The sequence below is a fragment of the Macaca mulatta genome, chromosome 1 (assembly GCF_049350105.2).
Source record: "Macaca mulatta isolate MMU2019108-1 chromosome 1, T2T-MMU8v2.0, whole genome shotgun sequence".
Taxonomy (NCBI): domain Eukaryota; kingdom Metazoa; phylum Chordata; class Mammalia; order Primates; family Cercopithecidae; genus Macaca; species Macaca mulatta.
Genome location: NC_133406.1, coordinates 131239999 through 131265986, shown reverse-complemented (window position 1 = coordinate 131265986; position 25988 = coordinate 131239999). Strand labels below are relative to the sequence as shown.

At 44.2% G+C, this 25988-nt stretch overlaps 1 protein-coding gene across 1 annotated transcript; it reads right to left on the bottom strand.

Moving 5' to 3' along the window:
* Nucleotides 1-11818: 11818 nt before the first annotated feature.
* Nucleotides 11819-24188, bottom strand: TAF13 (transcription initiation factor TFIID subunit 13). The gene is made up of 4 exons (XM_028830841.2): nt 24100-24188; nt 23169-23247; nt 16275-16372; nt 11819-13720 (listed from the first exon to the last, which is right to left on the bottom strand). Exons 1-4 carry the CDS (start codon nt 24124-24126, stop codon nt 13550-13552), a joined length of 375 nt encoding a protein of 124 aa, XP_028686674.1. The 5' UTR covers nt 24127-24188; the 3' UTR covers nt 11819-13549.
* Between the last annotated feature and the right edge of the window lie 1800 nt (nt 24189-25988).

Sequence of the window (25988 nt, the reverse complement as noted above, 5' to 3'; positions counted from 1 at the left end):
GTCTCACTCTGCCACCTAGGCTGAAGTGCAGTGGTGCAATCTCAGCTCACTTCAAGATCTGCCTCCCTGGTTCAAGCGATTCTCCCGCCTCAGCCTCCTGAGTAGCTAGGATTACAGGCATGCACCACCACACCCAGCTAATTTTTATATTTTTAGTAGAGACGAGGACTCACCATGTTGGCCAGGCTGGTCTCAAACTCCTGACCTCAGGTGATCTGCCAGCCTCAGCCTCTAAAGTGCTAGGATTAGAGGCATGAGCCACCATGCTCTGCCTCATTCTACCACACTATATTAACTGGAAATTTTATTTTAGTATTTATTTATTTAAGAGACAGAGTCTCACTTTCTTACCCAGGCTAAAGTGTCACCTAGGCTAGAGTATAATGGCATGATTATAGCTCACTGCAGTCTCAAACTCCTGGGCTCAAACTATCCTCTGGCCTCAGCTTCCTGAGTAGCTGGGACTACAGGTATGAGCCACCTTGCCTGGCTAATTGTTTTAAGAAATTTTGCACCAGACACAGTGGCTGATGCCTGTAATCCCAGTACTTTGGGAGGTCAAGGCGGGAGGATCCCTTGAGCCCAGGAGTTTGAGACCAGACTGGGCAACATAGTGGGACCCCATCTTGACTAAAAATAAAAATTAAAAAAATAGCCGGGCATGGTAACACGTTATCTCAACTACTAGAGAGGCTAAGGCAGGAGGATCGCTTGAGTCTGGAAGGTTGAGGATTGCAGTGACCCATGATTGTGTCACTGTACTCCCTCCCAAAGTGCTGGGATTATAGGCTTAAGCCACCATGCTCAGCCAGAAATTTTAGCTTGAATACAATGGACCCTATTCTGACAAGGTAGAGAAGACAAGAAGTCTTATTAATGTTTATATTCTCCATAACCTATAGCATAGTGCTATTTGCATATTCATTTTCAATGCATAGGAATTCAGCATTGTTCAATATATCACCATTATATTTCTGGAAAAAAGAAGGTGGAAGGAGAGAAAGAGGCACTGAAACACAAGACATCTGGTACATCTTATCACTTGCACACTTATAAATGCATTGACTGTATATTTGTTTCTTAATGTAACATCAAAGTTTACGTTACAACCTTAATAGCTGGTAGCCTAAGGTATCACCTTTGCTTCTATACTCAGCCCCACTGGTTAAGATTAGATCTTCTTGTCTTTCACTCTAGTTGCTGCAATAGCAGTCAATTGTTCAAAGAGGACAAGGCTTGCTTAGATGAAGGACTGTCCTCAGATCCCAAGATACTGCCTCAATCATTCACCAAATATTAACTGAATGCCAGTTCTGGGTCAGGAACTAGGTTAGGCATCATTTGGAAATGCAGGTTCTTACAAGACAGAATGATTCATTGTGCCTTGTGACTTAAATGCCTATAGGCTAAGGTGGACCTCTTTTAATATGATTCTCAAATGTTATTTCTAAAAAGGAGAATAGAAGTTTTTGGTTTTCCCCAAACAGGAGACAGGAGTCTGAGTACAAGCCCAAGCTAGGAAACTTTGCCTCAAGGAATTCAGGGGAAGTTTGTGGAGCTAAGAGAACGTGTTTTAGAAGCTCCACTCCCATTACTAGAACACGCACATACATACACACATCAAAGAGCTTTGTGCTTCAGAGACAGTAGCACCTAACCAAGATATGGAATTAACCTAAGTGAGGCTTTAGGAGAACAAAGCACCACCACTGCTGCTTCTCCTTTAAACAGATTCAAGGGCCAGGCATGGTGGCTCACACCTGTAATCCCAACACTTTGGGAAGCTGAGAGGGGCAGATCACCTGAGGTCAGGAGTACAAGACCAGCCTGGCCAACATGGAGAAACCCTGTCTCTACTGAAAAATGCAAAAATTAGCAGGGCCTAGTGGTGCATGCCTGTAGTCCCAGCTACTCAGGATGCTGAGGTAGGAGAATCATTTGAACCCAAGAGGCAAAGGTTGGAGTGAGCCGAGATCGCACTACTGCACTCCAGTCTGGGCAACAGAGGTAGAATTACCTCAGTCTTCCAGGGCTCCTATCTAGACCTCTAAACAAAAACTTAGTTATACATAAATGAGATATGCTGTTATTTATATTAAGTAAATATCTTATATATTCTTGAAAATAAAAATAAATAAAATAAATTATTTTGGAAAAATCCACTATAATCAAGTCAGTGAAATATGTCAATTTTTTTTTTGTTTTTTTGAGACGGAGTCTTACTCTGTCACCCAGGCTGGAGTGCAGTGGCACAGTCTTGGCTCACTGCAAGCTCCGCCTCCCAGGTTCACGCCGTTCTCCTGTCTCAGCCTCCCGAGTAGCTAGGACTACAGGCGCCCACCACCACGCCCGGCTAATTTTTTGTATCCTTTTTTTTTTTTTTTTTTTTTTTAGTAGAGACGAGGTTTCACCCTATTAGCCAGGATGGTCTCCATCTCCTGACCTCGTGATCCGCCTGCCTGGCCTCCCAAAGTGCTGGGATTACAGGTGTGAGCCACCATGCCCGGCCATATGTCAAAATTTTTAAAAGGGGAAACTAAATGTTAGGAAATGTTAGTAATACATAAAGCACATTAAGCATCATAATTTCAGATAGTTGTTTTAGGATAAGGTTAGAAAGTTTCCAGTAATAAGCTTGTGACCATTTAGTAGAACTTCCTATAAAGATGGAAGAAATGTCATAATCACCAAAACAAGTCTTGATTGGTGTCTTATAAGTTCACATGCCTCCAAAATACTTACGAAAACCCTATTTCAGAAAAAATAAGTATAGCATTAGCATTTCTTTTAGAGTTTGGTCAGTAACTATGCAGGCTCTTTCCAATAAAATTTCAGTTATTTATCTAAAATGGTCATGCAAATACAAATTGAAAAAATGATTTTTGCTTTAGTAATTGTTCTGATCCTAAAAGAATGTACCCAAGGATATCAAGGCAGTCTACCAGATTCTCTGTGTAATCACAAATAATCATCATATTATGTATAAATATAATAAAGTATGATACATAGAAGTCTCAGTACTACAAATAACATGAGATTTTGTACAAAAGTTCAAATAGGAACTCCTATCAACCTACCGGTAAAACACAAAAAAATTTGCTCCTTACTTTATTTCATTGTATTTAGTTATTTGAGTCTGGGCCTTGCTTTATTGCCCAGGCTGGAATGCAGTGGCATGATCTCAGCTCACTGCAACCTCTGCCTCCCAGGCTCAAGCAATCCCCCCACCTCAGCCTCCTCAGTAGCTGAGTCTACAGGTGTCTGTCACCACACACAGCTAATTTTTGTAGAGACAGGGTTTTGCCATGTTGCCCAGACTGGTCTCAAACTCCTGGGCTCAAGTGATCTGCCTGCCTAGGTCTCCCAAAGTGTTGGGATTATAGGCATGAGCCACCTTACCCAGCCCTATTTCTAACTTTAGAATTCCATTTATCGGAATCACACCTGTAATCCCAGCACTTTGAAAGGCTGAGGTGGGCAATCACTTCAGGTTAGGAGTTCCAGACCAGCCTGGCCAACACCATGAAATCTTGTCTCTACAAAAATTAGCTGGGCATGGTGTCGTGCCCCTGTAATCCCAGCTACAGGAGGCTGAGGCAGGAGGATCATTTGAACCTGGGAGGTGGAGGTTGCAGTGAGCCAAGGTTGCACCACTGCACTCCAGCCTGGGTGACAGAGCAAGACTCTGCCTTGGGAAAAAAAAAAAAAAAAAAAATGCCAGGCACGGTGATTCACACCCAAAGGAATTCCAACACTTTGGGAGGCCGAGGCGGGCAGATCACTTGAGCCCAGGAGTTCGAGACCAGCCTGGCCAACACAGTGAAATTCTGTCTCTACTAAAAATACAAAAATTAGGCCAGGCATGGTAGCGCATGCCTGTAATTCCAGTACTTTGGGAGGCTGAGGCAGGCAGATCACGAGGTCAGGAGTTTGAGACCAGCCTGGCCAACATGGTGAAGCCCCATTTCTACTAAAAATTTAAAAAGTAGCTGCATGTGGTGGTGGTCACCTGTAATCCCAGCTACTTGGGAGGCTGAGGCAGGAGAATCACCTGAAACCGGAAGGCAGAGGTTGCAGTGAGCCAAGATTGCACCACTGTACTCCAGCCTGGGCAACAAGAGTAGAACTCCATCTCAAAAATAAAAATAAAAATAAAATGCAAAAATAAAAACACAAAAATTAGCTGGGTGTGGTGGCACAAACCTTAGTCCCAGCTACTCGGGAGGCTGAGGCAGGAGAATTGCTTGAACCCAGGAGGCAGAGCTTGCAGTGAGCCAAGACCATGCCATTGCACTCCAGCCTGGGTGACAGAGCAAGACTGTCTCAAAAAAAAAAAAAAAGAATTCCATGTATCTGGATACCACATAGCAAAATGGTACCTGTGCTGTCTCAGATACAATAGGTGTTTAATAAATAAATACTCAATATATGAAAACGTTTTCCTTGAGCCAATCCCCTAATTTTTTTTTTTTTTTTTTTTTGAGACAGAGTTTCGCTCTTGTTGCATAGGCTAGAGTGCAATGACACGATCTTGGCTCACCACAACCTCCGCCTCCTGGGTTCAAGTGATTCTTCTGCCTCAGTCTCCCGAGTAACTGGGATTACAGGTGTGCACTGCCATGCCTGGCTAATTTTGTATTTTTAGTAGAGATGGGGTTTCTGCATGTTAGTCAGGCTGGTCTCGAACTCCCAACCTCAGGTGATCTGCCCGCCTTGGCCTCCCAAAGTGCTGGGATTACAAGTGTGAGGTACTGCGCCCGGCCTTTTTCTTTTTTCTTTTTTTTTAAGAGACAGGGTTTCAGTATATTGCCCAGGCTGATCTTGAATTCCTGGTTTCAAACGATTCTCACCTTGGCTTCCAGAGGTGCTAGATTTACAGGACTGGGCACAGCTTTTTTTTTTTTTTTTTTTTTTTTTGAGATAGGGTCTCACATGTTTGCAGTGGTGCAATCATAGCTCACTGTAACCTCGAACTCCTGGACTCAAGTGGTCCTCCCATCTAGGACCACTCCTCCCAAGTACCTAGGACTCCAAGGGCATGCCACTGCACCCGACTAATTTTATTTCTTATTTTTGTAGAGATGGGGGTCTCGCTATGTCGCCCAGACTGCCCTATCACATAATTTAATGGTGTGAATACTCATATAGTCATTTACAAGGGCCCAGGAAAAGCAGCAGCCTTCAACAACACATTTAACACCTTGTTCCCTGATCATCCACACTTCCAGTATCTATTTGTGGCAAGAAGGAAAACATGGGGACTCTAAGAAAATCAGACCTAGAAAAATGGGTATGTTCTGTGATGTGGGCAGAGCTTTTAAAAGTTCTTGGTTTTAGGCTGGGTGCAGTGCCTGAAACTTGTAATCCCAGCACTTTGGGAGGCTGAGGCGGGTGGATGGCTTGAGTCTAAGAGTTCAAGATGAGCCTGGGCAACATGACAAGACTGCATCTCTTTAAGAAAAAAAAAATTAGGCAGGGCACAGTGGCTCACGCCTGTAATCTCAGCACTTTGGGAGGCCAAGGTGGGCAGATCACGAAGTCAGGAGTTCGAGACCAGCCTAACCAACCAACATGGTGAAAACCGGTCTCTACTAAAAATACAAAAATTAGCCGGGCGTGGTGGCGGGTGCCTATAATTCCAGCTACTCAGGAGGCTGAGGCAGGAGAATCGCTTGAATCTGGGAGGTAGAGGTTGCAGTGAGCCAAGATCGTCCCACTGCACTCCAGTCTGGGCAACAGAGCAAGACTCTGTCTCAAAATAAATAAATTAATTAATTAATGAAATGAAGTAAATTAGATGGGCGCGTGTATAAAAAATATATAATAATAATAGAAATAAAGTGCACAATAAATGTAATGCACTTGAATCATCACAAAACCATCCCCCATCACCCTCACCCCAGTCCATAGAAAAACTGTCTTCCCCAAAACTGGTCCCTGGCACAAAAATGGTTGGGGACCACTGCTCTAGACAATGCATTCATGTAACCCCCCTCACTGTCATTCACCCTCATAATGTTGTTTTCATTTCCTACATGTGTATGCCTAGAGAAGGAAGAATGTGCTGATCATATAGGTGCAAGTTTTACTTACCTCTATAAACTGGTATCCGTTTTCATACACTGGTCTTATAAGTTTGGATTCTGTGAGTGTACCCAGAGAGATGAATGTGCTATTTGCTGATGAAATCAGTTTCTAAGCCTGCAATGCTGGAAATCAAACTCTGGCTCTGGACTATAGTATACTCACTCAAGTAACGCAACCTCCCAAAGTCTCTTGGGAAATGGCCAAATGACTCTCCAGGCAGCACCCTTCTCCACTGATGACAGGCCAAGTGAGCTCTTTCCTCCATTTTAAAATTTCTACATTTACAATATTACAGTTTTTACTAAAGAACACCAATTCCGGCAAGGCGTGGTGGCTCATGCCTGTAATCCCAGCACTTTGGGAGGCTGAGGTGGGCGGATCACCTGAGGTCAGGAATTTGAGACCAGCCTGGCCAACATGGCGAAACCCCCACTCTACTAAAAAAGTACAAAAATTAGTTGGGTATGGTGGCACCCGCCTGTGATCCCTGCTACTCAGGAGGCTGAGGCAGGAGAATTGTTTGAACCTGGGAGACGGAGGTTGTGGTGAGCCAAGATCATGCCACTGCACTCCAGCCTGGGCAACAGAGTGAGACTTGGTCTCAAAAAAAAAAGAGAGTGCTTCACTTAAAGTGGAGACTGTGCACTGTGGCTCACGCCTATAATCCTAGAACTTTGGGAATCTGAGGCAGGAGAATGGCTTGAGGACAGGAGTTCAAGGCCAGCCTGGGCAACACAGTGAGACTCCATCCCTACAAAATTAAGAAAAAAATTAGCCAGGTGCAGTGTAGTCTTAGCTACTTGGGAGGCTGAGGAATGAGGATGATGAACCCACGAGTTCAAGGTGCCGTGAGCTATGATCCTGCCACTGCACTCCAGCCTGAGTGACAGAGCAAGACCCTGTCTCAACAACAACAACAACAACAACAACAACAACAAAAAGTCACAACGTTTGGAGGGAATTATTATAGATTAAAAGAAATTTAGATATACCAAACAAATGCAATGGGTGACACCTTGTTTAGATCCTATTTCAAAGAAACTGTGGGAAGCAGAATAATAACCCCTCACAGATGTCTATTTCCTTTAGCCAGGCATGATGGTGCGTTGCCTGGAGCCCTAGCTATTCAGTAGGCTGAGGCAGGAGGATTGCTTGACAGGAGTTGGAGGCTGCAGTGAGCTATGATCACTCCAGCCTGGGTCACAAAGCGAGACCCCATCTAAAAAAAAAAGTCCACATCCTAATTCCCAGGACCTGAGAATATGTTACTTGACATGGTAAAAAGAGATTTTGCTTGCATGATTAACTTAAGAGCCTTGAAATGGGGAGAGTATTCTGGGTTATCCAGGTGGGTCCAATATCAGAGAATCCTTACCAGCTGGAGTCACAGGCCAGGGAGATGCAACATTGCTAGCTTTGAAGAAGGGTAACAGAAGCCAAGAAATGTAGCCTTTACAAGTTGGAAAAGGCAAGCAAACAGGTGTCTCCTAGAACATCCAGAAAGGAACACAACTGTGTCAGCACCTTGATTTTAGCACAGTAAGGCTAGGGTCAAACTTCTTTTTTTTTTTTTTTTTTTGAGATGGAATCTCACTCTGTCACCCAGGTTGGAGTACAGTGGCACGATCTTGGCTCGCTGCAAGCTCCGCCTCCTGGGTTCATGCCGTTCTCCTGCCTCAGCCTCCTGAGTAGCGGGGACTACAGGCACCCACCACCACGCACAGCCAATTTTTTGTGTTTTTTAGTGGCGATGGGTTTTCACCGTGTTAGCCAGGATGGTCTCGATCTCCTGACCTCGTGATTCGTGATTCGGGCTGGGGTCAAACTTCTTTTTTTTTTTTTTGAGACGGAGTCTGGCTGTGTCTCCCAGGCTGGAGTGCAGTGGCGTGATCTCGGCTCACTGCAAGCTCCGCCTCCCAGGTTCACGCCATTCTCCCGCCTCAGCCTCCCAAGTAGCTGAGACTACAGGCGCCCGCCACCACGCCCGGCTAGTTTTTTGTATTTTTAGTAGAGACGGGGTTTCACCATGTTAGCCAGGATAGTCTCGATCTCCTGACCTCGTGATCCACCCGCCTCGGCCTCCCAAAGTGCTGGGATTACAGGCTTGAGCCACCGCGCCCGGCCGGGGTCAAACTTCTTACATAGAGAATTAGTTAAATGATAAATGTGTGTAAGTCACTAAATGAGCTGTAATTTGTTACAGTAACAATTGAAATAATACACACACTCAAAAAAGATATGTTGAGACAAATCAGCAAGATTTAAAGAGGGATTTGGCATCAGGCACTGTGGCTCACACCTGCAATCCCAGTACTTTGGCAGGACTAAGGCAGGAGGATCACTTGAACCCAGGAGTTCAAGACCAGCATGGGCAACATAGTGAGACCCCTCTCTCTACAAAAAAATTTTAAAAATTAGCCAGTAGTAGTGCTGCACACCTGTAGTCTATCCACTTGGGAGGTTAAGGTAGGAGGACTGCTTGAACCCAGGAGGAAAAGACTATAGTAAGCCATGATCATGCCACTGCACTCTAGCCTGGGCAACAGAGCAAGATCCTATTTCAAAAAAATTTTAAAATTAACAGGAATTGGGTATCAGATGGAATATTGAGGAAATAGTGTTAATTTTTGATAGAATATGGTAATACTATTTGGGCTTTTTAAACTTTGTTAGAAATATGCACTGAAGCTCAGGCACGTTGGCTCATACCTGTAATCCCAGCACTTTGGGAGGTCGAGGCAGGTGGATCACTTGAGGTCAGGAGTTCAACACCAGCCTAGCCAACATGGTGAAACCCCATCTCTACTAAAAATACAAAAATTAGCTAGGCATGGTGGCAGATGCCTGTAATCCCAGCTACTCGGGAGGCCGAGGCAGGAGAATCACTTAAAGCCAGGAGGTGGAAGTTGCAGTGAGCCAAGATCATACCACTGCACTCTAGCTTGGGTGACAGAGTGAGACTATGTCACACACACACAAAAAAAAAAAAAGAAAAAAAGAAAAAAATATATATACTGAAGTATTTATAGATGAAATGATACAAGGATGTCTGGGATTTGCTTTATTTTTTATTTTTTTAAGATGGAGTCTTGGCCTTGTTGCCAGGCTGGAGTGCAATGGCACGATCTTGGCTCACTGCAACCTCCACCACCCAGGTTCAAGGGATTCTTTTTCCTGACTCTCGAATAGCTGGGATTACAGGCTCCCGTGACTATGCCCAGCTAATTTTTGTATTTTTAGTAGAGACAGGGTTTCACTATCTTGGCAGGCTGGTCTCGAACTCCTGACCTCAGGTGATCCACTCGCCTCGGCCTCCCAAAGTTTTGGGATTATAGGCGTGAGCCATTGCACCCAGCCAGATTTGCTTTAAAATAATACTGTCCTCCTACCTTAAAAAAGGTAAGGGTTCTGAAACCAAGGTCCAAAAATAAAAATAAAAAAATTATTTAAAGGTAGGGGGATAGGACAAATTGGCAAAAAGTTGGTTACTTGTTGAAGCTGGGGACTAGTTACACTATTATTGTGTATACTTGAGATTTTCCATACGAAGTTAAAAAAAAAAAAGTGAATTATTTTAGGAGAGAGCACCTATATATTCCAGATCAGCACTGTCCAAAAGAATTTTCTGTGATGATGGCAATGTTCCATATCAGCACTGTCCAATGCTATACCCGCTTACCATAAGGCTTTTGAGCACTTGAAATATAGGAAACATGGCCAGGTGCAGTGGCTCACGCCTGTAATCCCAGCACTTTGGGAGGCTGAGGCGGGCAGATCACAAGGTCAGGAGATCGAGACCATGGTGAAACCCCGTCTCTACAAAAAATACAAAAATTAGCCGGGCGTGGTGACGGGCGCCTATAGTCCCAGCTACTCGGGAGGCTGAGGCAGGAGAATGGCGTGAACCTGGGAGGTGGAGCTTGTAGTGAGCTGAGATCACGCCACTGCACTCCAGCCTGGGTGAAAAAAAAAAAAGAAATATAGCAAATGCAACTAAGGAAGTGAATTTTTCATTTTATCATCATTTTTTAAATATTTTATTTTTTGAGACAGAGTCTTACTCTGTTGCCCAGTCTGGCGTGTAGTATAATCTCGGATCACTGCAGCCTCTGCCTCCTGCGTTCAAGTGATTCTCCTGCCTCAGCTACCCGAGAAGCTGGGCTTACAGGCATGTGCCACCACATGGCAAATTTTTGTATTTTTGGTAGAGATGGTGTTTCACCATGTTAGCCAGGCTGGTCTTGAACTTCTGACCTCAAGTGATATGCCTGCCTCAGCCTCCTAAAAACCTGGGATTACAGGCGCAAGCCACCACATCCAGCTGAATTTTTCATTTTAAAATGTAAATAGCCACATGTGGTTAGTGGCTACCATTTACACAGTGCAGCTGGAGATACTGGAAGACAGCCATGCCACCTTACTACCAGAATTTGAAGTTAATAAGCAAGCTCGTGAATCAAGTCAGCCCGCCGAGCCTCTTTTCCCTTTTTGTTAATAGCAGTATGCAGTATCCCAATCCCACTCCAAGCTCTTTCTTACCAGAAGTGGGGCATGAGATTCGGGCTATAGCACAACTTCTTCCTGGCCATAGTGACTGGTCCAGGAAGAAAATAAGCAGAGCTCGGATTGTCATAGTCCTTGCTTGGAATGTTCTATATTACGAAGTAAAGCAGCTTCTTCAATTTGGAGTTGTAAGGAGGGAACCCTAGAACTGGTGGCCATCATGTTCCTTTGCCACTCTGAGAATAAAACCAAAATTAGGATAAAAGACAGAGAGACAGTGTCTTGCTTCTCAAGTACTTAGATCCAGTCAACCCTAAATTCAGCTCCATCCCTTCTTTTCCATGTTTCGGTGAGGTAAGCCAATAACTGCCTTGTTTATGCTATTAATAGTTTTGAGTTAAGTTGTATCACTTGCAACCTAAAATAGTCTTAATGCAAAGCCCCACTCAGTCTGGGCAACACAGTGAAATAGCTTCTCTAGCCAGGCATGCCTGTAGTCCCAGCTACTCGGGAGGCTGAGGTGGGAGGATTATTTGAGCGCAGGAGGTCAAGGCAGTGAGCCGTGATTGTGCCACTGCACTCCAGCCTGGGTGACAGAGTAAGCAGTTTACTGCACCCTTGACCGCCCAGACTCAAACGATTCTCCCCCCTCACCCTCCTGAGTAGCTGGGACCACAAACGGACACCACTGTGCCTGGCTCTATTTTTCACAAAGATGGGGTCTTGTCATCTTGCCCAGCCTGGTCTCCAACTCCTGGGCTCAAGCGATCCTCCCGCCTCAGCCTCCCAAGTAGCTGGGACTACAGGCATGCCACCATGCCTGGCTAATTGTTTTGTATTTTTTGTAGAGACAGGGTTTCAACATGTTGGCCAGGCTGGTCTTGAACTCCTGACCTCAAGTGATCCACCCGCCTTGGCCTCCCAAAGTGCTGGGATTACAGGTGTGAGGCATTGTGCCTGGCCTTGATTTTTGCAGAGATGGGGTCTACGTTGCCCAGACTGGTCTCCAACTCCTGGGCTCAAGAGATCTTCCTGCCTAGGCCTCCCGAAGTGCTGGGATTACAGGCATGGGCCATGGTGCCCAGCCCTGCTTTTTTAAATGAAATGATTCACCCTGATATGCACTGAAATAAAAAAAATTTTCAGTTAGACTAAGCAGCAAGAATTATCATATTACCAGTAATGGGCATAATATTCTGGGAGGAAAAAAAGTCATAAATCAGTCAGATTCAAGGATCAACCTGTTTAACTGTTCATATTTTATTCCTGTATCAGTAGATTAGGAAAGTAAAATTTTCCCAAGCACTGATTTATAGATCATGTTTATAAGCGGCACACAAAAAGTTAAGTTTCATAAACAATAAGTAGATCAGTGATCTACTTAAATTCAATTGTAATCCTTACGTTAAGCTGAGGGCAATAATAATTTAATACAATAGACTAAATACACACAAACTCGTGTATCCAGAACTACAAACATGGGTTCCATAGCCACATATGGTTTTAGTCACATTTCCACAATGAACAAGTACTTACAAATATGTTAATAAAACACTAACCCAAATGCTTATCCTGCCATGAGCTTTTTAAGCAATGCCATTCCTGCTACTGAAAGCATTTATTTTTAGAAGCTCGAATCTGATCTGGGAAAACGGGTTCTCCTAAAACTTAACAGGATGTTATAAATCTGAAAAGATTTTAAATCAAAAAGCCTTCCAACATAGCATTATTCATGTGAAACTTGATTTCTTAAAAAATAATAACTTGTTATCTGAAGAAAATTAAAACAGATTATCTTTTAAGAGATATAAACATTCTCTCAAAAAACTATATTTTCCTCTATCATCTCTTTAAAAGAAATGCAAACCAGTTCATTATCTGTAGTTGTTATTTTGAGACAGAGTCATACTCTCTTGCTCAGGTTGGAGTGCAGTGGCACCATCTCAGCTCACTGCAATCTCTGTCTCCTAGGTTCAAAGCAGTTCTTCTGCCTCAGCCTCCGAGTAGCTGGGATTACAGGCACATGCCTCCATGCCTGGCTAATTTTTTAATTTTTAGTAGAGGCAAGGTTTTCCCATGTTGGCCAGGCTGGTCTCGAACTCCTGGCCTCAAGTGATCTGCCGGCCTCAGCCTCCCAAAGTGCTGGGATTACAGGTGTGAGCCACCACACCTGGCCTAGTTCATTATCTTTAATAATAATTATCTTTAATAATGAACTAGACAATAAACTAGTTGCTGTCTAAAAACTTCTGAATACATGAAGTACAAGTCTGAGCTGTCGAGTCAAAAATGCCATTTAGATTTCACATATTAAATAGCTACAGTAGTCCAGGCATGGTGGCTCACACCTGTAATCTCAGCACTTTCGGAGGCCGAGGCAGGTGGATCACGAGGTCAAGAGATTGAAACCATCCTGGCTAACACGGTGAAACCCCCGCCTCTACTAAAAATACAAAAAATTAGCCAGGCGTGGTGGTGGGCACCTGTAGTTCCAGCTACTCGGGAAGCTGAAGAAGGAGAATCACTTGAACCCGGGAGGTGGAGCTTGCAGTGAGCCGAGATCGTGCCACTGCACTCCAGCCTGGCGACATACCGAGACTCTGTCTCAAAAAAAAAAAAAAAAAGCTACAGTACAGCTTACAAGGGTATAAACATACCTAACAGACAAATACTACTTTATCCTTTAGACAGTCAAAAGTCAAAAGGAACGGCATGGTTTGCAAGGTACATTGACTTATGTGTGGTCATTAAACCCCAGTAAGTGATTCAAGTATGGTAATACAAAGGCAGGCAATTAAATACACCAATATCACTCTAAAATCAAAGGCATAAAAATAAAGGCTGAAAACTTTCTCTATCTTTCATTTACATGGCTAGATATCAGAACCTTACTTTAGAAAATATACAATTATTATATATGATTTCCCCAGATGGTAATTTTCAGAAACTACAAAAAGTGTCAAGATCCATAGTTTGCTTCATCAAATGCTTTTCTAGCTCGTTTCAATTCTTCATTCATAGTAAGCAAGTCTTTAACCCTGGCAAACTTTCTTGGGTCCTTTCGAATCAAGAAGACAATATCTTCAACTTGTACTCGACCTTGTCTTCCAATCGACATTGCCTTGTGAGTCTATTACAAAGAAACATATTATATTTAATTTTTTACAATCTAATATTTTACTGTTTTAATTTGCATTTATTAATTGCAAGTGAGTTCGAAGATTTTCTCTTATTATTATGGCTATATTATGGCTATTCATTTGTGAATTATCTTTCTACTCATGTCCTCTGTCCATTTTCTAGTGGGTTATTAGCAATGTTCCCTTTATGCTTCACAGTCACTTTAAAAAAATATCTTTTTTTTGTGAGATGGAGTCTCGCTCTGTCGCCCAGGCTGGAGTGCAGTGGCGCGATCTCAGCTCACTGCAAGCTCCGCCTCCCAGGTTCACGCCATTCTCCTGCCTCAGCCTCCTGAGTAGCTGGGACTACAGGCGCCTGTCACCACGCCCGGCTAATTTTTTTGTATTTTCAGTAGATACGGGGTTTCACTGTGTTAGCCACGCTTGTCTTGAACTCCTGACCTCAGGCGATCTGCCCGCCTCGGCCTCCCAAAGTGCTGGGGGATTACAGGTGTGAGCCACCATGCCCAGCCAAAAAAATATCTTAAGGACATTAAAACTGTCAACTTTATTGTTCCTTTTCTGTTTTTTTGATATATGTAGATTTTGTCTTCATTTGTATAAAATAATTTTATCATTTTGTGTACTCACCCATTTCATTTATGCTTTGTGTCCTCCTCCATCTTTTTTTTTTTTTTTTTTTTTTGAGACAGAGTCTCGCTCTGTCGCCCAGGCTGGAGTGCAGTGGCGCAATCTCGGCTCACTGCAAGCTCCGCCTCCCGGGTTCACGCCATTCTCCTGCCTCAGCCTCCTGAGTAGCTGGGACTACAGGCGCCCCCCACCGCGCCCGGATAATTTTTTGTATTTTTAGTAGAAACGGGGTTTCACCGTGGTCTCGATCTCCTGACCTTGTGATCCGCCCGCCTCGGCCTCCCAAAGTGCTGGGATTACAGGCGTGAGCCACCGCGCCCGGCATATCCTCCTCCATCTTAATACCCAATAAATATTGGTGGGTTTTCTAAAAATCAAATAAATCTATCTCATCCCCTGTCATTATATACTCACCTGTGCAAAACTGAAGACCTATCATAGTATTATTTCTAACGACAAAAAAAGAGAAGCTAAATACTTAATAATACGGCATTGAGCCGGACACAGTGGCTCATGCCGGTAATCCCACCACTTTGTGAGGCAGAGGGGTTAGATCGCTTGAACCTAGGAGTTACAGACCAACGGACAACATAGTGAGACCCCGTCTCTACAAAAAATTTAAAAATTAACAGAGCTTGCCAGGCGCAGTGGTTCACGCCTGTAATCCCAGCACTTTGGGATGCCAAAGCGGGCAGATCAAGAGATCAGGAGATCAAGACTATCCTGGCTAACATAGCAAAACCCCATCTCTACTAAAAATACAAAAAATTAGCCGGGCATGGTGCTGGGCGCCTGTAGTTCCAGCTACTCCGGAGGCTGAGGCAGGAGATGCCTTGAACCCAGGAGGCGGGGCTTGTAGTGAGGCAAGATCATGCCACTGCACTCCAGCCTGGTGACAGAGCAATACTCTGTCTCAAAAAAAAAGAAAAAGAAAAAGAAAAGAAAAATTAAAAAGAAAAAAAAAAAGCAGAGCATGGTGACATATGCCTATAGTCCCAGGTATTTCGGAGGCTGAGGTGGGAAGACCACTTGAGTCCAGAAGGTCTCAGCTGCAGTGAGCAATGATCATGCCACCGCACTCCAGCTGGGGCAACAGAGTGAGATCCTGTCACACACACACAAACACACACACACACAAAAAAAACAGTGTATATCTTTAAATACTGGAAAAGGAGGGGAAAAAAATAAACCTATGTTGGATAATGGCATTATGGGTAGTATTTTTATTTTATTCAAGGATTTTACAATTATGTCCTTATAAAAAATGGAAGAGGTTAGGTACGGTGGCTCATGCTTATAATCCCAGCACTTTGGGAGGCCAAGGCTGGTGGATCAAATGAGATCGGGAGTTCGAGACCAGTCTGACCAATGAAGAGAAACCCTGTCTCTATTAAAAATACAAAATTATCCAGGCGTGGTGGCACATGCCTGTAATCCCAGCTCCTCAGAGGCTGAGGCAGGAGAATCCCTTGAACCTGGCAGGTGGAGGTTGCGGTAAGCCGAGATCACGCCATTGCACTCCAGCCTGGGCAACAAGAATGAAACTCTGTCTCAAAAAATAAAAGGAAGAAGTGGGGATAGAATATGTATGTATAACCTCCATCCTTAATGATAAACAGTAACCAATAACTTCTGCAAACAAGCACTCAAATGGATAGCTTATTTCAAACGGATGACATAAGTTCTAGTCTTACCTAAAGTTTTTTTTGTATTTTTTTTTTTTTTTTTTAGTAGAGACGGGGTTTCACTGTGTTAGCCAGGATGGTCTCGATCTCCTGACCTCGTGATCCGCCCGTCTCGGCCTCCCAAAGTGCTGGGATTACAGGCTTGAGCCACCGCGCCCGGCCTTACCTAAAGTTTAATATTTCAAATCTATTCTTCAATTAAGTAAGACCAGTTAGGAAAGAATCTTACCATTTCAGTGATAAACTCTATGACAAGATCTTCAAGAATATCCACTGACTCAGTGTAAGGATTCTGGTCATCCCCAAAGCCATACATCATACATCGCACTGTAAAAGAACAATCACTTTTCTTTACTTTTACAGATTTAACAATTTAATGCTTTAAAAAAATAAACTAGAAGTGAACCAAGTTATAGACAATATTGGTATAAAAACATATTTGCATTGTATTTGTTATCTCCAAGTATGGATTCTGGTGTAAAAGGTTTAAGGACAGTCTGATGACCAGTTGTTCCCATGTAGCCTCCAACCAAACTCTTCCTTCCTCCGAGCTACTGAACCCTAAGGTAAACAGTGTTTTCCTAATCTCTATCATCTACTTACCAGTCCCTGACCCAGCAGAACACCTTTAAGTAGGAAACTCCGGCAGGGGACAGGACAGATAGCAACAGCTTAGCCTTTTTTGGAGGCAGTTTTTGTGTGTGGGCATGGCAGAGGGGCATTGGAAAAAAGGCAGACTCTTTACTGATATTACCACAGGGGAAAAGACATGAGAGAAAGTTCTCCAAATAGGTTTTTCTTTTTTTTTTGAGACGGAGTCTCGCTCTGCCGCCCAGGCTGGAGTGCAGTGGCCGGATCTCAGCTCACTGCAAGCTCCGCCTCCCGGGTTCACGCCATTCTCCTGCCTCAGCCTCCCGAGTAGTTGGGACTACAGGCGCCCGCCACCGCGCCCGGCTAGTTTTTTTGTATTTTTTTAGTAGAGACGGGGTTTCACTGTGTTAGCCAGGATGGTCTCGATCTCCTGACCTCGTGATCCGCCCGTCTCGGCCTCCCAAAGTGCTGGGATTACAGGCTTGAGCCACCGCGCCCGGCCGGTTTTTTTTTTTTTTTTTTTTTGAAACGGAGTCTCCCTCTGTCGCCCAGGCTGGAGTGCAGTGGCACCATCTCGGCTCACTGCAAGCTCCACCTACTGGGTTCACGTCATTCTCCTGCCTCAGCCTCCCGAGTCGAGTAGCTGGAACTACAGGTGCCCACCACCACGCCCGGCTAATTTTTTGTATTTTTAGTAGAGACGGGGTTTCACCATGTTAGCCAGGATGGTCTTGATCTCCTGACATCATGATCCGCCCGCCTCGGCCTCCCAAAGTGCTGGGATTACAGGCGTGAACCACTGCGCCTGGCCCCAAATACATTCTTACAGGAAGCAACAGGGTAATCAAAATTAGAAAGCAGAGGGCTTACTACAAGGAATTTTGACATTTCCTAGATCAATACAACTGCTGGCAAAGCCCTTTCAGCCTTCATCTGAAGAAACCATATGAAATGAAGGCCGGGCGCGGTGGCTCACGCCTGTAATCCCAGCACTTTGGGAGGCCGAGGCGGGCGGATCACAAGGTCAGGAGATCGAGACCACGGTGAAACCCCGTCTCTACTAAAAATACAAAAAAAAAATTAGCCGGGCGCGGTTGTGGGAGCCTGTAGTCCCAGCTACTCGGGAGGCTGAGGCAGGAGAATGGCGTGAACCCGGGAGGCGGAGCTTGCAGTGAGCCGAGATCGCGCCACTGCACTCCAGCCTGGGCTGGGCGACAGAGCGAGACTCTGTCTCAAAAAAAAAAAAAGAAACCATATGAAATGAAAAAGGTAAGTCTAGGTCGGGTGCAGTGGCCCACACCTGTAATCCAGCACTTTGGGAGGCCCAGGCAAGTAGACTGCTTAAGCTCAGGAGTTTGAGACAAGCCTGAGCAACATGGCAAAACCCTGTTTCTACAAAAAAAAAATTAGCTGGGCGAAGGCCAGGATGTTGGCTCACGCCTGTAATTCCAGCACTTCGGGAGGCTGAGGCAGATCATTTGAGGCCAGAAGTTTGAGATCAGCCTGGCCAACAAGGGGAAACCCCGTCTCTACTAAAAAAAAAAAAAAACACACAAAAGTCAGATGGCGGTATTGGCACATGCCTATAATCCCAGCTACTCGGGAGGCTGAAGCATGAGAATCCCTTGATTCCAGGAGGCAGAGGTTGCAGTGAGCTGAGATGGCGTGATCCACCTGCCTCGGTGATCCACCTGCCTCGGCCTCCCAAAGTACTGGGATTACAGGCGTGAGCCACTGCGCCCCACCCCAAATACATTCTTACAGGAAGCAACAGGTGTGCACTCCATCCTGGGTGACACAGTGAGACTTCTGTCTCAAAAAAACCCCACAAATTAGCCAGGCATGGTAGCATGTGCCTGTAGTCCCAGCTGCTCACATGAGCCAGGGAGGTTGAGGCTGCAGCAAGCTGTGACTGCAACACCTCTCCAGCCTGTTATACATTACCTGTACATGGGCATTTTTCTGGGAATAATTATAACTCTCATCAGATTCTCAAAGGGGTATATGTAAATGGTAAGAAACTCTGTCAAATGCTGCAAGTCTTTTATTATCTTGATCTTAGTAGTGCGTACAAGTGTGTGAGTGTGTGTGTGTGTGCACGTGTATACAGTTACCCCTTAGTATCCTTGGGAGCTTGGTTCCAGGACCTCCCGTGGATACTAAAATCTTCAGATGCTCAAATCCCAGATATAAAATGGCATAGTGTTTGCATACAACCTAAACATCTATATTTTAAATCATCTCCTATCTATATTTTAAATCATCTCCAGGTTACTTACAATACCTAATACAATGCAAATACTATGTAAATAGTTGCTATATTATATTGTTTAGGGAATAATGACCAGGAAAAAAAGTCTGCACATATTCAATACAGACACAGTTTTTTTTTTTCTGAATATTTTCCATCTGAGGTTGGTTGAATCCATGGATGCAGAACCCATGGATATAGAGGGCCGACTGTATAGTATACATAAAATTCAGCAAGCTGTTCACTTAAGACTTGCACAACTTATTGTATCTAAGTTCTTTTTTTTAAAAAAACATACTGCCAGGCGCAGTAGCTCACGCCTGTAATCCCAGCACTTTGGGAGGCAGAGGCGGGCGGATCACGAGGTCAGGAGATGGAGACCATCCTGGCTAACACGGTGAAACCCTGTCTCTACTAAAAATACAAAACATTAGCTGGGCATGGTGGCAGGCGCCTGTAGTCCCAGCTACTCGGGAGGCTGAGGCAGGAGAATGGCGTGAACCTGGGAGGTGGAGCTTGTAGTGAGCCCAGATCGCGCCACTGCACTCCAGCCTGGGCGACAGAGCGAGACTCCGTCTCAAAAAAAAAAAAAAAAAAAAGGTACTTGTAGAATACTTCTAAAGGAAGAAATGAGTAAATTAAGAATAATTCCTCTATTTAGAAGAAGTAAAAACTAGTAGAAGTACAAAGAGAAGAAAGTAGGCCAGGCCTACAGAAGAAAAGGGTGACTTGGAAACCAGCTTGAGATAGACATGTCCCTAGGGTTTACACTGGCAAGAGACTTTAGGTCCAGAAACAGGAGGAAAAAAAACAAACACAGGAGCCAATAGTTTTTATCTTTCTGTTTTGGATTCCGTACTTTTTTGCCTTTTTTTTTTTAAAAAAAAGATAATTTTAGATTTACAGCTGAGTTGCAAAAATAGTACACAGTTCCCATATGCCCTATATTCAGCTTCCCCTTATGTTAACATGTTATACAACCATAGGGAGTCATCAAAGCTAAGAAATTAACATCGGTACAAGTACAGACTTTATTCAGATTTTACGAGTTTTTCCACCAATGTCCTTTTTGTTTCAGGTTCCCATACCATTTAGTTGTCATGTCTCCTTAGTTCCCTCTATTCTCTGACAGTTCGACTTTTTCATCTTTCAAAACCTTGACACCTTTTTTTTAAATGAAACCATTGTTTACAAAAAACCTTGACACTTTTGAAGAATATTGGTCAGTTATCTTGTAGACTATCCCTCAATTTGGGTTTCTTTGATGTTTCCTCGTTAGATTGAAGTTAGACATTACCAGGAAGAACACCAAGGTGATGTGTCCTCTTAATGCATCATATCAGGGGCATATAATGTCAATATACTGTATATTATTAGTGATGCTTTGATCACTTGATTAACATGGTGTCTTCCAGAATTCTCCATTGTAAGTTTACTGTTTTTGTTTAAATATTTCGAGGAAGATACTTTGTCACTAACATTTTGATGGGCAGAATTCACCAGACAGAAAATATATTTCACTGGAAAAGGGAAACTTATTATATGGGAAGTATGTAAACTGTATTTGGCTAAAGGGTCTATAAAGGCATAAACAAATGCCAGATAATGCTTTGAAATTCTATAGGCCTATTGCAACCTCTGCCTCCCAGGTTCCAGTGACTCTCCAGCCTCAGCCTCACAAGTAGCTGGAATTTTTTTTTTTTTTTTGAGAGGCAGTCTTGCTCTGTCACCCAGGCTGGAGCGCAGCGCGCCATCTTGGCTCACTGCAACCTCTGCCTCCTGGATGCAAGCAATTCTCCTGCCTCAGCCTCCCAAGTAAGTGGGGCTACAGGCATGTGCCACCACGTCCAGCTAATTTTTTGTATTTTTAGCAGGGACGGGGTTTCGCTGTGTTAGCCAGGATGGTCTCGATCTCCTGACCTCATGATCCACCCACCTCAGCCTCCCAAAGTGCTGGGATTACAGGCATGAGCTACCGTGTCCGGCCCTCGAGTAGTGGAGTTACAGGCACGCATCACCACACCCAGCTAAATTTGTATTTTTATTAGAGACGGGGTTTTGCCATGTTGGCCAGACTGGTCTTGAACTCCCGACCTCAAGTGATCCTCCCACCTTGGCCTCCCAAAGTGCTGGGATTACTGGCATGAGCCACTGTACCTAGTCTCCTGCAAATTTTTTTTTTTTAAGGTTCACGAAACAGATCTTTCGTCAGTAACCTCTATGAATATTCAGTTAAGATAAGGAGAAGCCTGAAGATTCCAAATTCCTGTCATCACAAACTAATCTCACTGGAAAAAAGGTCTTTGCTAACAACCAACTGAACATCATTCTGGGATGCTCTGGTACAAGGATCCCATTCTTATGCTGATATAATAAGTAAAACCACATAACGGTATAAGGAGCATCAGAGAAATGAAATAAGAAATGGTCAGCTTTAGTGAGGAAACGAAATATGGAAAAGGATTTGGATGGTTAAAAAATAAGAGTGTCTGGCTGGGTGTGGTGGCTCATGCCTGTAACCCCAGCAGTTTGGGAGGCTGAGGCAGGAGGATCACTTGAGGGTAGGAGTTTGAGACCAGCCTGGCCAACATGGTGTAACTAGTCTCTACTGAAAATACAAAAATTAGCTGGGTATGGCTGGTCATGGTGGCTCGGGCCTGTAATCCCAGCACTTTGGGAGGCCGAGTTAGGCAGATCATCTGGGTCATGAGTTTGAGACCACCCTGGCTAACATGGGGAAACCCGTTTCTACTAAAAATACAAAAAATTAGCTGGAGCTGGTGGCGAGACAGGGTCTCACTCTTCTATCACTGGGGCTAGAGTACAGTGGCATGATCACAGCTCACTGCAACCTTGAACTCCTGGGCACAAGTGATCCTCCCACCTCAGCCTCCTGAATAGCTGGGGCTATAGGTACACGCCACCATGCCCAGTTAATTGCAAAAAAAAAAAAAAGATATACTGACCCTGTAGTTTCAAGGGCATTTGGGAACTGCTCACATATAACCCCGCCTAAATAAACCATATTCATAAATCTGTGTTGCCTCATCTCTCAATACTTAGATATAACTTTACATAAAGGACCCAGGACTGGAGATGGAGAGCACATTCTTATGCTGTGTTCCAGGGCTTGGCCTGTACCATCAGTAGTAGCAGCAGCTCTCCCTTCCTCTTGTTGCCAAAAAGGGTCAAAAGCATCTACTGAGGGGGTAGGATGCAGAATCAATACATTATAATCTCCATGTCATTATTTATTTTGCTTATTTATTTATTTATTTTGGACACAGGGTCTGGTTCCGTCACCAAGGCTGGAGTGCAGTGGCGCAATCTGGGTTTACTGCAACCTCCACCTCCTGGGCTCAAGCCATCCTCTCACCTCAACCTCCAGAGTAGCTGGAACTACAGGGGCGTGCCACCATGCCCTGCTAATTTTTGTATTTTTTGTAGAGAGAGGGTTTCACTATGTCGCCCAGACTGGTCTTGACCTCCTGGGCTCAAGCGAAATGCTTGCCTTGACCTCCCAAAGTGCTGGGATTACAGACGTGAGCCACTGCATCTAGCCTCCATGTCACTCTAATGTCTTACACTATTCACCACCTTCTTCTTTTTTTTCTTTTTTTTTGAGACAGAGTCTTGCTGTGTTACCCAGGCTGGAGTGCAGTGGCATAATCTTGGCTCACTGCAACTTCTCCCTCCTGAGTTCAAGCGAGCACGTCTGGCTAATTTTTGTATTTTTAGTAGAGATGGGGTTTCATCACATTGGCCAGGCTGGTCTCAAACTCCTGACCTCCAGTGATCCACCTGCCTCAGCCTCCCAAAGTGCTCGGATTACAGGCGTGAGCCACTACACCCAGCTGTACACCATCTTCTTACTTTGTTCATAGCCTTAGTCCAAAGCCCAAGCCCCAACTCACTTGCTACTCTCCCTCAACACCTGGTGCAGGATCCATTAGTATCTGTGGCTTACAGTCAAAGAAGCCTCTCTTTCTACTGCTGCAAAGGCAAGAGGAAAACTAATGGAGGTATGTTCTTCTGCCCTAAATTAAATCACGAACTACATTTGCTCACCTAAAAAGCAATTTATACACAGACACACATACACACACATATAACTGGGGTTAGGATTGGTACTATCTGATTCAAAAGTTAAACAAAATTTGATAGGCTAGTCTGAGAATATTGTCACTACAGGGAAACATTCAAAGCAATAAATGTACTTTGAAAGGATATGTCCAAAAGTTTTCATCATCTATAACAAAATCATTGTCAAATACTACTTACATTCTTTAGAAAAAAGCCTCTTTCTTTTACCCTGTCCACCTTCTGCACCTCCTCCAATTTCTTCATTTTCTTCCTCAAACTAGAAAACGTATATATAGAAATGTCAAATAATTGCCTTGCATTTGATATTTTAATAATAACAATATTTTTTCCTTTTCAACAGATAGGCCAGAAAGCCTAAAGGAAGCAGAAAAAAAAAAAAAAAAAACACACAAAACCTTAGCACGGAAGCAGCCTAGGTATCGAGTCCAATTTCCAACTCATCCAAAAATGGCTTCTACAATGTTCCTAACAAATAATCCTACTGCTTCTACGTGTAAGAGTTACAATGACCATAGGTTTTATTTTTAAACAACTAAGGTGGCCTATTGCTACTGTTAAACAGTTGATACTGAATCAAAGTCTACCTTTGTAGACTTTCAATTAAGCAAAACTAATATTTACTAAGCATTTGCATATACGGTGCTAAAAACGTTCCTTAAGTAAGCCCGTAACCCTATTTTGTAACAAGAAAACTGATTGTCAAAGTTAAATAACTTGCTTAGAGAGAATGGAGATTTTGAAATCCAGGCTGTCTGACTTTCAATGCATTCTTTTCCCATTACTTCACAGTAAGTACAGTTTTGTTAACAATTGATCTGTTGGTTCATAGTGAGCGCTAATAGATGTTAGTTTTGACGTCTGATGATTCTGTAAGTGTTTCAGTGTCTGGCAAATACAGACCAAAATCAAGGGGAAAGGGGTCACAAAACCTACTCTTCCTTCATGTCCTTCCCCACTTTCTAAAATGATCAATCCTTAGGGAGTGAAGTCCCCGAATTCCGTCGGCTGAATTGACTAAGGCAAGCAGATCCGATCCTGAACTCTGCCTCCGCTACTGAGCCCGAAGGAGTGAAGAAAAGAGAGGTTCTGGACACAGACGGTCACTCACGGTGGGGTCTTCTTCCTCATCTGCCATCCCACTAGCCCGCCAACCCACAGCGCCCCGCCGGCTGGTTCTCAGCGGGTTACGCTACTTCCGCCGCCTCACTTCCGGTGACGGGCGGGGCTGGAGCTGGGCCTAGCTGACTGAGGCCTGCGGAAGGACGGTGGTGCTTTCCGGCCTAGCGGCGGAAATGCGACAGTCTGTAGCGGAGGAGGCCGGAGCTCCTCCCTGTAATACTGAAGGAATTGAAAACTAACAAAGAAAAGGAAATCACGGACTACGTGGGATGTATCTCGTTGTCACCCTAAATTTGCTACTGCGCATTGAATCACGGCTTCCTGTTTGGGGACTGCGAAGCTATGGATCGTAGGAGGGCTAGCCAGCGGTCCTTTATCTGACATAAATGCTTTTAAATCATTTTAAAGAGTTGTGGTTCCACTGTTTCTAAGCACTATGTTAATTACTGGGGATACTGTGCTTCACCACAAATTTCCAAGAGATGGTGTCCCAAAACTAAGCATTTAAAATTTTGTGAAGGTTTGTTTTTGTGTGTGTGTGTGTGTGTTTTTTTTTTTTTTTTGAGACCAAGTCTCACTCTTGTCGCCCAGGCTGGAGTGTGCGGTGGCGAAATCCCGGCCCACTGCAACGTCCGCCTATCGGGTTCAAGCGATTCTTCTGCCTCAGCCTCCCGAGTAGCTGGGATTACAGGCGTGCACCACCATGCCCGGCCTCATTTTTTTTTTTTTTTTTTTTTTTTTTGAGACGCAGCCTCACTGTCCCCCAGGCTGGAGTGAAGTGGCACAATCCGGGTTCACTGCAGCTTAGACCTGCTGGGCTCAAGCCATCCTCCCACCTCAGCCTCCAAGTAGCTGGGATTACAGGCACACACCACCTATGCTCGGCTAATTTTTGTATTTTTAGTAGATATGGGGTTTCGCCACATCACCCAGGCTGGTCTGGAACTCTTGATCTCAAGCGATCTGCCCCCCTCGGCCTCCCAAAGTGCTGGGATTACAAGTGTGAGCCACCGTGTCCATTGGGGAAGGCTTTTGGTCGGAACAATGGTTGGGAAAACCACAGGCATTGGAAAGCCAGAGCTAGGGATATAAAATATGTGTCCTACAGTGTAACAGATGATGCTACATAAAGAAAATCCCGCAATACACACGATTTCTGAATGTCCTGCTGAACATTTGGTGAGTGAAAAGTAGTTATGTGAGGCTTGAACCTATCTTTGTTAATAAACACAAAGCGGCCGGGCGCGGTGGCTCAAGCCTGTAATCCCAGCACTTTGGGAGGCCGAGACGGGTGGATCACGAGGTCAGGAGATCGAGACCATCCTGGATAACACGGTGAAACCCCGTCTCTACTAAGAAATACAAAAAACTAGCCGGGCGAGGTGGCGGGCGCCTGTAGTCCCAGCTACTCGGGAGGCTGAGGCCGGAGAATGGCGTGAACCCGGGAGGCGGAGCTTGCAGTGAGCTGAGATCCGGCCACTGCACTCCAGCCTGGGCTACAGAGCGAGACTCCGTCTCAAAAAAAAAAAAAAAAAAAAAAAAACACACAAAGCATTTTCCCACACTTTTAATGTACGTTGAATTTTCTAGGAATGTTATTGCCCCAAAATTGAATAGTAATTGTATTGTTTTGTTTGGAATTCATTAAGAGTTGTGTACCATTTCAAGAAATAACGTCACCAAAAGCAACATCACTTGTAATAATTTGAATAGTGAATACTGAAAAAAGAACTTTGATTTGAGGAAAGTGAGTTAAATTATTAGGCCCTGAGAGGCATTAAAATGAGAGGCAATCACATCCTACTTGCCCCCTTTTGAGCTATGTATTTATGTCTTAAAACTGCTTGCCATTCCACAAGTATTAGTTATAAATTAGCC